Below are 16,823 nucleotides of genomic sequence, written 5' to 3' on the forward strand. Positions count from 1 at the left end.
CCACTTCACTCTGGGTCAGTTCATATATGTCTCGCTGGGTTTTTCTGAAACCATCTCCTTCATCATTTCTTATAGCACAATTTCTTACTGCACAATTTCTTACAGTATTCTATCACACTCTATTTGGACCACTTACAGAAATGATAATCTTATCCATATTATATTATATATTATACTATATTTTTGTTAACTGTTAAGGAGACAATATTCCAGCCCCAAACTGGAAGCTTTTGGGGAGTGGCTAAACGAAGTGGTATAGAAATCTAATGGAATACGCTATAAAAAATGGTGAAATGTATAGTTCAGAGGAAACTAGGAAGATCTCAGAACTATTGCAGAGTGAAATAAGTGGAATTAGAAGACCAATTTCTGCAATGATGAATTGCTAATTTGTAGAATAAAGGAGTGGGACCACAAGGGGGTCCTCTGGGTTGAATGGGGGGCAGGAACGCCTGATTCTCTCTGGGATCTCTGGAAAAGACCACAATGGCTGCATGGAGTACATAGTAAATAGAGTACATAGAAAATACAGGGATAAATGGCACAGGGAAGGCTGTACAGAGGCAGATGGGGTGCTGGAGGGGGGCAGGCAATGTGGGGAAGACAATAGGAAGAGGGCAGCACTTGGTGTTCTGCTGGTCTTCCTGTGGTTTTCCAGAGCTTCTTAGGTTTAGCCCATGGAAAGTTAGCAGGACCAAAGGGCCCTTACAGTGAAGGCATAGTTGGCTTCCCCTGATTAAGCACATGGTCTCATGATGTGACTAGTTAATTTATAAAATGGTTTGCCAGTAACTTATGCTTCCTTGATCTATGGAACAGTCTGTGAGTGATTTCTCTTCTTTGTTTTTTGTTTCCAAAGAGGACCGATGACATCATGGGGTGATATCTTGACTCTCTTGTGAATTGGATTAAAATGAGGTAGGTTGGCACAAAGTTGGTTAGCCTCACTCACTTCCAGAGTCATCGATGTCTAGTAGAAGGACAAAAGATAGGATGAATATCGATGGCCTGGTATGCAGTGGATGGTCTGACCTTGGTTCCATAGCGCTTGCTTCTGCCACCTTCATGGATGTGGAATAAATTGTTCTTATCTGCCCATTCCACTGGGGGCAGTCATCACATGCTTGGGGTAGACACCCCCCTAACTCACCATCAGATTTGAGGCCCTTTGGTTACTCTCAACCTGTTTTAGCCCATCTGTTGAGGTGGTTTTACCAGGGTACAGCTCATGCTATAACTTCTTGGAGTCACAGGTGAGAGTTGGGTGAAAGGTGGACACCAAAGATGGATGAGCAGCCCTGAAAAGGGCTCGGCAAACCCTCCCACCAGAGGTGCCAGTCCTCCCTGAACATCCCATACACCCCAAATGACTTCTAGGTTTCCCTTTGCAATCTGATTTTGTGGTATTTTTACTTTATACTGGCTACTTATAAATTTACTTTACCAACTAGAAGGAGTGAGGGGAAGTGGTCAGGGTGACCAGAAGAAGAAATGATTTTAACACAAATGACAACAATATCATAGATAAAAATAACTTTGAAAGACTTTAGAACTCTGATAAAACATGATTTCAGCGGAATGAAGATGAATCACACCAACTACCTCCAGCCAGAGAGGGGAAGGAGTTAAAAGGTAGAATGAAGCTTCCTTTTTTGTACATGATCCATGTGGGAACTTGTTTTGTTGGAAGATGTGTATTTGTTATAAGGATTTTGTTTTTCTTTTTTATTGTTGGGGGAGGGGTGAGATGGAGTGGCAGTGGGAGAGAGGGGTATAAATGCTTGTAAAAATAAATTAAATTTTTAAAAAGAAGTTGATAGATCTCCCTGCTTGCCATAACATCAGATTTCCATCCCAGCAGTAGATAGAAATACTTGTACTTGGTCAAAAGAGCTTTCACTCTATTATAATGATTTTTTACCAGATGGTTACACTGAGAATTGGTGATTTTGTTAATGTGAGTACTCCCTCTGGCAATGCAGTTTATGACTGTCCTGTGCCAGGTAGATTTAAACTTCTGTGGCCAGAATAATTCATCACTTGGTGTCCAGCCTTTCCAAACATAGCTAGACTGGTCCTTGGATGGCTCTTATATAGTTCATAGATAAGCCCAAACTCAAAGCCTTTCCAGGTTGGAAGGATCTGCCAGGGCCACTTGCATATCTTTCCTGGAGCCAGGGACACCACCTTCACATTTTAAAAGGGCATCAGAGTAGGATTTCAGTGAAGGATCAGATTCCTATGAGATATATAAACAGAATAATTACCTCTTTGTACATTCCATGCTGTGCCATCATGCGCTCTAGCTTATACTTTATCACCTCGAGATTCTTAGATATCCCAAACATCACTCTCAGCGCTTGGAGTGAAATAGAATAAGGAGGAGAGGCAGTGTATTACGATGGAAAGAACACTGGCTCTGTAGCCGGAGGACGTGGGTTCAAATATTGTCTCTGATACTCCCTATGTGACACTGGGCAGGTCATCTAACTTCTCTGGTCTTCAGTTTGCTCAGATATAAAATGAGGGGTCTGGACTAGGTGGCCCTTCCTGGGATCTCTTCCAAGTTTAGATCAGTGATCCTATCATGGAGAAGGTGAAGTATAACTCCGGCTTTTTGAAGGGCCCTAAACCATCCCATTCCTTTTTGGCAGTTATTCAAGTCTGGGTTTCTGGATAATAAACCTTTCTATGTCACTTTTAACATCTCCCAGGAGTCTGCTATGCCAGCTGGAGAAAAGGAGTCATGGAACGGTAGAGAGAGAAAAGAAACCTAACCCAGTTCTGGTAGTTAAGGAGTGTAAACAAAATTTCTTTCATTTGCACTTAATCCAGGAGCTTAGTGATATATTGAACGGTATTTCTAGAATAGGTTATGTCCATAAGTCAGCACTGGCTTGATTAGTTTTTGCCTGTGTTTATGAGTTTATCGTTAAAAGTAAATTAGTTCATTAGTTAAAAAAATATCCTAGTATCATTCATGCCTTCTCACTCAGGCACCTAACACAATTTTGTCTTCCCTTATTAACGCATTCCCCAAACCACATTTGCCTTCTACCTTTAACCCCCCAATATGCCCACCTTATAGGCAAGTGCTACCTTCATCTTTCACGTTCCTACATCTGTTGCGATCATAAGCATGCGCAAACTTGCATGTGCTCCCTATTTCTTTTACCTGTCATACTCAATCATCTGTAATATGTTTATCTACGAACTTGGAGAACATCTTTAAGTTAATCTTTAAAGAAGGGAGAGACAATCCCGTCATCAGGGAACAAAATTAATCCCACTAAGTAGTGCTCCTTTAGTCTCAGCCTTCATTGCAAATGTTCCTTAACCTATTCTTGGAGAGTCATTAATGAGATGCTGGGGATCTGAATGTTCAGATTTCACTAAGAAACTATGTGATGGAAGGAGTGTGTGTGTGTGTGTGTGTGTGTGTGTGTGTGTGTGTGTGTGAATAATGTCTCCCTAACCATGCCTGTTAGAGTTTCAAAACCACACTTTCCTTTCTCCTGGAAGGAGCAGTATACTAGGAATAAATAGAACTCTGTTCTTGCTTCAATCATTTAATAGTCTCATGACCTTGAACAAGTCTCTTTACCTCCTTAGGCCTCGGTTACTTCGTCTGTAAAATGAGGAGATTGGGCTGACGGGTCTCTGAAATTCCTTCCACCTCTTGACAACTTAGGATTCTGTGATTTCTGCACCTCATTGGAATAGCTGGTGTTATTTAAAATCAGTCAAGTATCTCAGAAGCAGGTATTATACCTACTTTGGAAATGGGAAAACTGAGAGCCAGTACCCAGGGCCACTTTTCTAGAGGGTTCCCAGCAGCAGTTTGCTAAGGAAGCTTCTTTTTAAAATTTTCTTTGCATTTCCAAAATTTAAACTCATGATATTATACATTATGTAATAAACCTCTAGTCTGGAGACCTCCCAGCTGCCTGGCACCTAAGAGGAATCATATTCCAGAAAAAAGAAAAACTGTATCCCTTGCTCTTCACCTTTTCCTTAAGTTGTCCTAGAGTCCTTCCAACTGAGACAGGGCTGATATTTAGGGAAGATCCGTTGACAAAGCCTAGAAGATAATTAGAGGCTTAGGAACAGGTGGGGGAGGTGGCTCTCAGTTGAAACAGTAGTAAGATTGTGGAGAAAGGGGCCAAGGAGGCTTAGAGGTGAAAAGGAGCAACAGGCCCTTATTGAGGGAGACAAACACACTAGAGTAGGGAGGCAGCAACCTGCTCCATTAGAATAAACACAGGACGGAGCACAGGGGAGCCTACTGGTAGCTCCACTATTATTGTAAAAACTTGCAAGACTGAAAAATGAGATCGAAAATTGGGTATAAGAAAGACCCAGAGACACCCAACAAAATAAAAGTTGGCTCTTTCCCATTCAATTTAACAAACATTTATTTGGAGCCAATGATTAGGCACTATGATAGGAGACTTCAGTTGCAAAGATGGATAAGACACAGATCCTGCTTTCAAGGAATTTACAACGGAATAGACGTACAAAAAATCTCTGGTGCGAGGCAGAGTGGGATAAATGCAAAGGGTACAGACAAAGTGCTATGGAAAATCGGAGTGGGAGGAGAATTCAGAGACAAGGTTAGTGGAAGAGGTGATGTGTAACCTGAACCTTGAAGAAAGAAAGGGGATGGAACAGGTAGAGTTGGGGGTGGGGAAAGAATAATTTTCAGGCATGGGGGAAAGCATGAGCATAGTTGTGGAGATGAGAGAGGACGGAGTGGCACAGTTTGGCTGGTGCCTAGAGCTTACGAAGGAGCAGGGTGTGAAATAAACCTCGAAGAATAGGTTGAAGTCAAATTATGCAGAGGCCCTTGAATAAAGGATCAAGAGTTTTTATATTTTATTTGTTAGAGGCCAGAGGGAGCTACTGAAGATTTCTGAGTAGAAGAATGATGTGATCAAAGCAATACATTAGGACAACTCCATGAGTGATGTGTGGAAGATGGAGTGGAGGAGGGATAAGCCCGAGGGAAGACAGCCAGTTAAGGATCTATCACATTAGTGTAGAGGGGAAGAAATGACAGGTGTGGTAATTGCAGTAGGAGGAGAAAGGAAGGGATTCTCATAACCAGGTGAGAGATACTGTAGAGGCAGAAAAAAATAAAACTCACCACCACTTCTAGAATCTTCCTTTGCTGTCATCCCTCGACTGCCTTTCCTTCTTTAAAGTTCATTAAAATTTTCTACCTTATTCAAAATAGCTGTTGTATACTGAGCCCCCCCAAACCATTCTTCTGTCTTTGTTTAAGGAGTACAACATGTGGTCCAGGGTGAGTGGGCTGGAGCTAAGGCTTTTCCATTTGGCAAACTTCTGGGAAAACTGGAAAGTCAGAAATGAGGCCATGATAAGCTCCAAATGGATACATGACCTAGATTTGAAAGGTCACAGAGTAAACAAATTGGAGGAGCAGGAAGGAGATACCTTTCATCTGCGGATGGGGAGAGTTTTTTGTCCAAACAAGGGATTGAAAGGATCACAGATAATACAAGCAGAAATTTGATTACATAAAGCTGAAAAAGTTTTTGTTTTTGTACAAGCATAGCCAGTGCTGTTAGAATTTGGAGAAAAACAGCTGGGGAACAACCATTTTTGCAGCAAATTCCTCTGATAAGACTCCAGTGAAGAAAATATGTAAAGAATTGATACAAACACATGAGCACAAGAGCCATATCTCAATAGATAAATGGTCAAAGGATACGACCAGGCAGTTTTCAAAAGAACTGTGACCTATCAACACTTAGGAAAATTATTCCCTCAGATCCCCTCGGGTGTTAGTGTTCCCTCGTGCCTAAATTCTTTTTGTGTATATATTTACATTTGTGTACATATTGTGTTGCTTTAATAGAATATAAAGGCAGGAATGGTTTTCTTTTAGCTTTTGTCTTTGTATCCCAGCACCTGGCACGGAGTAGGCATGCAATAGAAGCTTGTTGAATTGAATTGGGGGTGAAGACCTAGAGCTGTAATAGGGTAGTAGGTAAAGTGCTAGACTCAGTCAGGGGAGACCTGGAATCTAATTCTGTCTCTGATACTGTCAGTGGAAAAGTCACGTGAACCTCAGTGAAGCTCAGCTTTTTCATCTGTAAAATGAGCATAATATCTGTAATACCTCGCAGTGCTGTTATGAGACTTAAGTGAGATAATGTATGTAACATGCTTTGCAAACTGTGAAGTCTGTGTAAATAGCAGCTATCACGACATGGGACAAAGCAGGAAACCATTACCTTTTCTCTGGTCAGAAGAAAATGGCACATTCGTCCATCCAGCCCTTGTTATGACCCTTCTCTGGTATCTCCAACACTCTCTTCAAACATGTCTGCTCTGCAGGTGCTTCACCTCCCATGAACAAATGAATGAAAAAGCATTTAATAAGTACATACTACATGCCATGAACTGTACTAGGTGCTGGTGATGCAAATATAAAAAGAAAGACAGTCCCTACACTCAAGAAGTTTATATTCTAATAAGGAAGACAACATAGTTAAGGGGCAAAAGAGGATGATGAGTGAAGCCACAGGATAACTGATTGACATGTCCTTTCCAAGTATGGGAGTGTCGATTCCATTCCCATGCCATCCCGCTCCCCAGACTGAACACACGTGTAGCCCTTTCTCACTGTCCTCTCCTTAATCCCCAGCAGTGTCACTAAAAATCTCATTAGGAATAGCTCAATAGGAATCAGAGCAAGGAGAGTCATAATCCAATTACTCAGGAACAAAATAAATTGCCAGGGCTCTGAGTTACTCTGAGGGCAAAGTCAGGAGAGGGTAGAAAGAAGTGTTGGACGCAGTTTCGAAATCCTTTTACCATTTCCCTCCCATGGCCCCCTGAATTCTGGCTCAGTGTAGGTAAGTCACCGACTGGAGCTTTTTCTATCTGCTAGGGTCAGCACTAGTGGTGGAGGGGTGGGGGTGGGGAAAGGTGGGTTGGGGACTCAGAACCATTCTGCTACTTTCCCCCCAATTGGTCATTATCTCTAGATGCCCAATCCACCTTATTTTTCCAACTGGGAGAATGCAGAACTTTCTACCTCCTCTCACTACAAACTCTGGCTCAAAGACTCAGAAGCTTTTGCTGGCGTTTGGGCTCCTCTGGCACCCTTGATGTATGTCCTTCTAGGGAGATGTATCTCCTGGGATTCCATTCACTTGGAGGGGGATAGCTTACATATCAGCAAAAATATCTTCGGGGCCAAGGGACAGAGCCCTCTTTCCCAGAAGAGGGAGAACCCATCTGTTAGCACAACTCAGAAAGTTGTGAGCTCCTTAGGTACTGAGCCAGGAGTCACTCCAGGCTCCTAGGGTATCCTGTTCTGGAGTTATCTTTGTGTATTATCCCTGCTAGATTGCCTCATCTCATTTTTTTATTTCCTCTAACACGGTATTTTATACACATTAGGGATTTAATGTTGGTTGAATTGAGTTGTCCCATGGATTCTAAGAGAATAGGGATAGAGGACACCAACTTTAATGTGTGTCGTTCAAATAACCACCCCTTTCAGTTACAATAATAATAATTCTAACAGACACAGATAGCACTTTAAAATTTTCAAAACATTTCAAATAAATGACCTCATTTGAGCCTCGCAATATCTCAGTGATGTATTTACTGCAGGTACTAATATTTTATAGATGAGGAAACCAAAGGTTGGGAAGGGCAAATGACTTGTCCTTGACCGTAGAGCTCTGAAGTTCTCAGAGGCAGGACTTAAACCCAGATCTTCCTGACTAGGCACAACACTCTTAACCATTTTACTTCACTGCCTGTAACTCTGGAAATCTCAGAATTCATCAAGCTGAAAGGGAGCTTCTGAGACCACCTCAAATGCAATAACCTTATTTTACAGATTTGGAAACAGGATCAGGAAGTTCACTACTTGCCCAAGGTCACCCAGTGAAATCATCGACAGGGCCAGAACTAGATAAAACCCAGGTCTCTGGACTGCTAATGCTCACAATCCTAACCTCCTTTCCGTTAATCTCCCACGTGTGTGTAGTGTGCTTTGTGTAAGGACTTTCGCATCTATGATCTCATTTCATTCTCATGGCAACCTTGGGAGGCAGTCTAAGTCTTTCCTTCCTAATATAAGCTTAGAGGATGCTAAGCCTCCTTTGTTTCAAGGTCAGTGGGGCTTTGGGGATATGGAGAAAGGCTGGGAGTGCGAGACTAGAAAGTAGGTCAGTCTATGAAATAGGAGAACCCAAACTTTGCCAGTAAGGGAGACTGTGCCTTGGCACCCCATGCCATCTGCTAAGTGGTGCTTGGATAGAATATGTCACAATCCATTCACATTGGCCCCCTTGCTGTTTCTCACAAAAGACTCTCCATTCCTCTGCTCCATGTATTTTCACTGGCTGTCCCTCCGTGGTTAGAATTTTCTCCATCCTCATCTCTGCCTCTTGGCTTCCCTGGCTTCTTTCAAATCTCAGTTAAATTCTCACTTTTTGCAAGAATCCTTTTGTTATCTCCCCTTACTAGGGCCTTCCCTATGAGATTGTGTCCATTTTATTCTGCATATAGTTTGTTTATACATAGTTGTTTGCAGGTTGTCTCCTTCCCATTAGACTATGGGTTCCTTGAGAGTAAGGTCTGTTTTTGCCTTTCTTTGTATCTCTAGAATTTAGCACAGGGTATAGCATATACTGAGCACTTAATGCCAAATGGTGGCTGTTTCTCTTTTGGCCAGGAACCCTGAGGGTCTTCCCCTCCTAGTTTGATTTTTTTTTTTTGAGTTTTGATTAAAGGGGCCATCCCTTGATTAACTTCTTAAAGAAGCCTATTCACTGAATGGGTGTTACCTCACTTAAAGTGAGAACTTTGAAAAGACCTTATCCTGAAAGGGTCCTGAGCCTGCATCCTGGGCCGTCTCCAGTCGTCTTGGTGAATATCAGGCCACTGGACCCAGATGGCTCTGGAGGAGAAAGTGAGGCTGGTCCTCCCTCACTCAAATCAAAGTCAACTGCAAGTCATGTCATCATTTCCCTGGTGTCATGGTCCTCTTGGAGAATGAAGGACAAACACAACAACAACACAAATAAATGCTTGAGTTAGTTTGACCATTTGGGTTTAGTTGATTGTTCCACCCTGGAGGACTTAGATGATAACTCTTCCTGGACACTTGGGGTATGGATATGGTAAGACCTAATTTAGAAGAGTCTTTCAGGTATGGATGAGGATTTACCATCACCAAAACTCCAGAGGGGGAAATCATAGTTTTAGAACCACAAGGGATTTGAGAAGTTGCAAATAAGAAATCTGGACCCCCAAAGTGTTACGTGGCATAGGCAATCACAGCGGCAGACTTAAGGTTTGAACTCAGGTCCTTTGACACCCAAACCGGAACTTTTTCCTCTGTACCACACTGGAAGAGGGGATAGCAGAAGAAGTAGGAAGATCTCTTCCTTAACCGGAAGCAAGGAGGTTTGATTCTTTTCTCTTCTCCTCTAGAGTTTGAAAGACTGAAAGCCCCATCATGAACCTGGAGCCACCCAAGCCTGAGATCAGATCAGCCACCAGAGTGGTTGGAGGACCAGTTACTCCTAGGAAAGGACCACCCAAATTCAAGCAGCGGCAAACTCGTCAGTTCAAGAGCAAGCCCCCCAAGAAAGGTGTACAAGGGTAAGAAGGGCTACATCCCCACTTCCAGAATGACAGACTTTGTCCTCCATGAACCTTCTGTAACCAGCTGAAAGGGTGTGGAGCTGGTCTCACTATTAGAATCTCTTAGAGGACATGCTCATTCTTTTACTTCTGGAATGCCTGAATTCCAGAAAAGGAAATGGGGGCATTTCCTATATATCTGTCAGCCTGAACATTTGTTTCCGAATGCCTTCTTCTGCTTCCTGGAGGAATTCACTTTTCTGCCTCCTCTGTCTCCTTCAATTTTCTTTTTTAGCTTAAAGTACTTCCTTGGGACAAGAAGCTTAGACCTTCTTCCCCAGTTCATGCACTTCCTCTCTTCTAGTTTTGTTTGGGGGAGAAACTTATTCAGAAGTGGAAATTTAGAAATCCCTAGGCACACAGATGGTCTGAAAAAATGATGAAAATGGGAATCACCTGTTTGAATGCAGGGACCTGGATACTATTTTCAATTTGGGGCCAGTTAGGCCTAACCCTAATCATGAGGTTTGTGGCCTACCTGATTTTCCCCTCTTTGTTTGAGCACTATTTTCCCTGATTTCTCAGGAAACAGATGTGCTGGGGAATGAGTAACCATAGACAATATTCTAAGGCGGCAGTGAACAGAGTCAAAAGCATGAAGACTTAGAAGAGAAAAAGGGCTTTTCTTATTGCCTTGGTGCCTCAAAAGCCTGATATTCATCACACTCTCTAGTAAGGCAGGAAATGTGCCCCGGATTCTTAACCAGCCCATGCTGTGATAAAAAGCTGTGACTATGTCTGCTGGTAGAAATAAAATAGCCTGGCGTGAACCTCTAGCTGCAGGTGATTGTGTGGGGGTGGGGGCGAGGGTGCAAATGTGTGGCATGTGTAGAGTGTGTGTGTATAAGAGGGAATCACAGGGCTAGGGGACCATCTCCATCTCTGACCATTGTGTTTCTTGCAGTTTTGGTGATGACATTCCTGGAATGGAGGGCTTGGGAACAGGTATGTGCCGCTTCTACTCAATTCAGGAGAGAATAACTCAACTGAAGGAAGTTAGAAGTTGAATTTTGCTTCCCTTTCTATGCCCTGGCCCCAATATAACTTTATCAACAACCCTCAATCCAAATTTATAACATGACCTTCTTAGCACGTATCACTGGCTGCTTTCCCAATCCGGGGTGTTTATCTGGAGCAGAGAGGATTCCCTCTAGACTTTTCCCCAACTCCCAGTTAAAAATGTTCCCATTTTGTTGGGGTATAAACATAGGCAGTTTAAAGAGGCTGAAAAAATGTGTGTGTGTGTGTGTGTGTGTGTGTTTACATATACACACCTACACAATCCACATAAATATACATATATATACATAACTGAATGAAGTTATTCACCCACACATACATAAATAGATAGATATGAATAAAGTTTGTTCTAGAAAGAAAGGTCTTTTTTAGGTTCTGAGAGGCTGCCTTTTCACCCCGCTCCCTCCCCACCCCCTTTTACCTTCATCTGTCACTGATAGGACATCCAGGAAGCCCTGCCAATCCCACTACTCTAGTTCTCAACAGTCCCCACCTCCCGCCCCTGCTCACTCTGACCTACTTCCTTTGGTATTGATCTTTGGGGGAATCTTGCTCATTCCCTGTAGCCTTTTCTTTTTCCCTTAGAAAATCTCTTTAGGAGCTGGTGTGTGATAAGGGAACAGCAGGAAGAAGAGAATTAGTTTTGTAGCTGGGGGGAGTGGGGAGACCCCTGGCCTTAAAAGACTTGGCCTCTTTCTTCTTTCTTCCAGACATCACTGTCATCTGTCCCTGGGAAGCCTTCAACCACTTGGAGCTGCATGAGTTGGCCCAGTATGGCATCATTTAGCTGACCCTTCCAACTACAGGCCTATGAAGACAGCCTCACCTTTCCAGTCTTATTTATTCTTGCTCCCTTATACCAGAATTTTCCATGTGACAACCCCACTTTGCTGTTCTTTTCCTGAAGTTCCCAGGTCCAGGGACGAATTCCTCCTCCGAAGGTTGCTTGATCTCTTTGTGTCTCAATCGGGAGGACTGAGCCTTTACTGTAGGACTAATTCAGGGCTGCCAGAGACATAGGCACCAGGTGCATCTTTAGACTAAAGCCACATTTTATTCAGCCACCTCACCTCCTTTCCATCCATTGACTTGTTCAGCTGACTGTCCTAGGGTTCTGCTTGGTCTAGGAGGGGGCAGCAGTAAATACTGACCCTGTACCCCAAGTGACCTATGAGTGTATTTTTACTCCTGGAAGGAACCTGCCTACCTTTCAGGAAACTTCCCATGGAGAAACAGATGTGTCTCCTTCCTGTGGCAAGAACAGACTTGGCATGTAGCGGGAATTGATTGAGCTTTATACTCAGCATTCTCTTAGAGTTCTTGGGAGAATACATTCTGGAAATGAAGACTTTATCGTATCCCTTCCTTGGGCATTGGGAACCAGGAACCCAAGACTGAATGGTAATATAATTAGGGAGGGCATTACCCCGCTGGCAGGGATAGAATCAGCTGATACACCCATAGTAACCCACTCTGATATGTGTATTGTCTGCCCCATTAAAATATAAGCTCTTTGAGGGAAAGAACTGTCTTTGCTTTCCTATTTGTATACCCAGCACTTAACACACCGCTTGGCATAGGACAAACACTTAAATTTTCTCTAAATAATTTTGGCATCCTTTAGGGTACTGGCTTTTAGTGTCATAATCCCTCTAGGCAAAAGAAAGGAGGAGATACTAATTGGCCCAGAGGGAAACAGATATTGGCCCCTTTCCCAACCTCTGCTTACACTTCATTGTGAGTTATTTGCCCCTTGGATCAGATCAGAGACACCTCAGGTTTCTGAGGTCTTGAGAAGCAGGACAGGAAGGAAGAAAAACATTTGACTCTCTATAGCAAATTTCTTATTTTCCAACAATTTTAACCCTTGTTATCTTTATTTTTTAAATAAATTAATTTATTCTGGTTACTTCTAAGGATTCTTCATTTATAGCAGGAGACAAAGATTCATGAGAAAACCCAACAGCAATGGAGAAAGCCTGACATTAACTACCAAGGCAAGATCCATCCATGCAAAGTCCAGTTAATAGCTTTTCTCCTGGCTGAAGGAACCTAATCTGACAATCTGGACCCAGGGAGATCATGGGAAAAAAGAACAGGGGCCTTTGACTGTTAAAAGAAAGAAATCAAGTCAAACCAATAGAGGTTCAACAGAGTGCCTGCTAGGTGTTCTGGACAGAGTACAGGCCTTGGCTTCCCTGCCATCAAGCTGCTCATAATCGAACTGAATTTTAGAGGCAAAAATGGGAAGACCAGTTGTGGTCTGGCAGTAATCTAGGTACTAAACACCTAGACTAGTGCGGCATCGGTAAGAATGGAAAGGAATGAATGAATGGAAGAATAAAATCTTTTGAAAGACTCAGTAACATCTAGTGATGGGATTGGATAATACGGCAGAAGAATCAGAATTTGAAAACTGTGACATTAAGGCTTTGAGCCTAGTTGATAAGAATGGTAGTACTATCAGTAACACTGGGGAAGTTCAGAAGGAAACCTAATTTGGTGGGAAGACGTTTAGTTTTGGGGGTAGTAGCTAGGTGGTGCGGTGGATAGGGCACTAGGATTGGAATCAGGAATATTCATCTTCATGAGTTCAAATTCAGCCTTAGAGATTTACTAGCTGTGTGACTTCAAGTCACTTCACCCTGTTTTCCTCAGTTTTCTCATCTGTAAAATGAGCCGGAGAATGAAATGGCAAACCACTCCAGTATCTTTGCCAAGAAAACCCCAAATGAGGTCACAAAATGTTGGACATGACTGAACAACAAGGAAGTGCAGCTTTAGGCACCTTGGCAACATTAGACTCTGGAGAAAGAGGCCTCTCTTCCATTACTTCTAACAATTACTACCTGAGTGATGCTGGGAAAGCCACTTAGCCTACCTGGGCCTCAGCTTCCTCTAATGTAAAATAAAAAGACTGGACTAGAAGGCCTTCATCTCAATACAGACTTAGAGAGGTTTGGAATACCAAAATCTTATATAATGAAAGGCAGTAATTTCCATTGTCTTTTATGTTACCAGGTTTTTCCCCCTGAGGTACACCTAGTCACAGCATTGGTGTTGGGGAGAAATGGGACCCAGCCAATGAGGCACATGATTCTCCATTCAGCCCTTGTTCTCCATATTCCCTAAAATTTCTAAATCAAAAACTTGGGAAATAGGTGTGGCTACCAAATGCTACTGACAGCCTTGGTCTATGGCTCATGTTTCTGAGGAGAGCTGGCCACTAGACAACATTAAAACACAATATACAATGCAGACAGACCCAGAAAACGCAGTAAGAAGGCTTTATTGGGTGGGGAGGGTAGAATGGGGTGTAGGCAGGATACTTATACAGTAAGGGGCCTTCTGGGATGATGGACACACAGGGCAGTCTGCTGGGGTCCTGAATGGAGATAGGGGCCCAATGTGGGGGAAGTGGAGTAGGTTTTTATAGGGATCTTATCTGGGCCAAATGGGACAAGGTACTGGGAAAGGGGCCAGGGAAGCTTGGTTCTGGTGTATTGATGGCTTATATGTTCAGGACTAGTGCTTATGCAATGCTTCCAAGTAAGATGGTGCTATGAAAAGGAAACACCCAGATAGACAGAAGCCTGGGATAGGGGTGGGGGTAGTGCTGAAACCAGTGGGATCTCAGCTGGCTTGTCAGAAGTGGGTATATTTGTATGGGGGGGAAATGTAAATGGGGAGTGAGAGAGAGCCAGTCCCCTACTAGGTCACTTCTCACATATTCAGGGCCAAGCAGCATATATACCTCTGAGCCCTAAAAGAGAGGTACAGCAGGAAACAGGAGGGCAAGAGGCAGCAAAGCACACAGACATCTGATAGTGGGAGACAGAGGGGAGGAGTGTGATACCCCTTTAGGAAATCTGAAACCAACTCAATCTCTTGTTGGGGACTGAACCTGCCAAAGCAGGAGACAGAGCCAGCTGCTGCTTTATGGTTTGCAAGAAGGAAACAGACAAGGACCAAAGCACCACCTGTATTGGGCCACCAGGAAACAGAGGCAGGTAGATTAAGAGGCATAACAGAGGCATAAATTAAGCAGAGGGAGGGACCTAGTCCCAGCCACCCCACCAAGAATTGTGGCAGAGCGGCAGCATCTGGATGGTACCAAATCTCAAACTATACTATAAAGCAGTTATTATCGAAACTATTCAGTACTGATTAAAAAGTAGAAAAGTTGGCCAGTAAAACAGATTAGATTAAGCAAGACTCAGAAATAATTGAATATAGTTGTATAGAGTTTGATAAACCCAAGGGAACCAAATTCTGGGGTAAAGGACTTCCTAGTCAATAAAACTTGGGAAAACTGGAAAGCAGTCTGGCAGAAATGAGGCCGGCATCACACGATATGCCGCAGTAGGCTCCAAGTGGATGCATGACCGAGAAATGAAAGGTCACAAAGTAAACAAATTGGAGGGGCAGGAAGGAGATACCTCTCACAGCTGTGGAGGCAGGAGAGTTTTTGACCAAACAAGGGATTGAGAGGATCACAGAAGATACAAAGGAAATTTTGGTTACATAAAATGGAAAACTACATAAAATTGATGCTGTTAGAATTAGAAGAGAAACAGCTAGGGAAAAAATCTTTGCAGCAAATTTCTCTGACAAAGGTCTGATGTATGAGATAAATAGAGAATTGATGCAAACATAAGAACAGGAGCCATTTCTCAATGGATAAATGGTCAAAGGATATAAACAGGCAATTTTCAAAAGAACTGCAATACAGGAAAATTGCTCCGAATCACTGATAAGAGAAATGCAAATTAAAATAACTCTGGGGTTCCATCTCACTCTGCAGTGTTGTGAGACTCGAATGATATATAATGAATATTATTATTATACTGTTTTATAATGGATATAATATATATCCAATTATATTATTATATGATGGATGTAAAGCATTTTGCAAATCTTAAAACCCTATATAAAAGCCAGTTATTATTATCACCATCATCATTATTGTGTTTATTATTGCCTCCAACCTTGTAATGACTTCACTCCCTGAGCCTTCTATTTTACTCCTGCTGAGCTCAAGCAATGTTTATAGAGCAATACAAAGGTGTTCTGGTAAATATTTAACAACCAGGTTCTCTTCTGGGTGGGAGGAAAATGTATGCAATTCACTTTTAAGTTTAATCTGCATTATTAACAGTTTCTTAAGTTTAGACAATCAACAGAATAATAAATTAAGCCCTGATTTGTAGTGATTTCTGAGGTAGAAATGCTCACTTCGAGCATGTTAGAGTTGGCTCCAACACACCCCCCAAGTCTTCACTGACAAATTCCATCAGATTGGTGAAGATGACAAAAAAGAAAAAATGGTGATTGTTGGAGGGGCTGTGTGAGGACAGAAACAGTAACGGCACCAACAATTTGGAAATATAACCAAAATGTCACTAAACTGTTCATATCCTTTGACCCTACAATACCAACATATCCCAAACAGGTCAAAGATAGCATATTTTTCTTGTAGTAAAGAACTAAAGATAAATTGGGTGTCCATTCACTAGTGAATGGTTCGATAAATTGTGAGAAAACCCAAAAGATTTGTATGAACTGAAGCAGAACAGAGTGAACAAAACCAGCAGACCAATTTGTATAATTGCAATAATATAATGAGGGGGAAAAAAACCTTTTTTTGTTTTTTTTTTTAAGTGGGAAAAAACTTTAAAAACTTAAAAACTATGGTGAATGCAATTACCAATCATTCATGACTTCAGAAAACGAATATGAGAGGCAACTAGTGGTACAGTGGGGTTGCTAGGAACCCTGAAATGTCAGGATACAAGGCAAATCTGCCTGGAAAGAATTCATGCACTCAAACCATCTTCCTGTCAATAGGTAGTTTATTGTAATGCCAATAGGAGCCGATAAGATTACTAGTGAATCTGAGACTTAGTGGGGGGTGAGACTGATGCTTATATACAAAAACAACAGTGAAAAGATCTGGATTAAGGAGTGGTAAGTAGTCTGGGGTGGGCCAGTTGCTTTGGGCTAGACTACGATGATCTGGGCTGCTGTAATGTATGGGAAAGTTCAAGGTCCACACCCATCACCCCATCAGAGTCAGAAGGACCTGAGTTCAAATCAGGCCTCAGACA

At 42.4% G+C, this 16,823-nt stretch overlaps 1 protein-coding gene across 1 annotated transcript; it reads left to right on the top strand.

Annotated features, from left to right (window-relative positions):
• The first annotated feature begins 859 nt into the window (after positions 1–859).
• PDE6G (phosphodiesterase 6G) lies at positions 860–11,503 on the top strand. Its single transcript, XM_036756105.1, has 4 exons — positions 860–918; positions 9,484–9,654; positions 10,601–10,641; positions 11,427–11,503. Exons 2-4 carry the CDS (start codon positions 9,509–9,511, stop codon positions 11,501–11,503), a joined length of 264 nt encoding a protein of 87 aa, XP_036612000.1. The 5' UTR covers positions 860–918; positions 9,484–9,508.
• Positions 11,504–16,823: the final 5,320 nt, after the last annotated feature.

The sequence above is a fragment of the Trichosurus vulpecula genome, chromosome 4 (assembly GCF_011100635.1).
Source record: "Trichosurus vulpecula isolate mTriVul1 chromosome 4, mTriVul1.pri, whole genome shotgun sequence".
NCBI classification, from domain to species: domain Eukaryota; kingdom Metazoa; phylum Chordata; class Mammalia; order Diprotodontia; family Phalangeridae; genus Trichosurus; species Trichosurus vulpecula.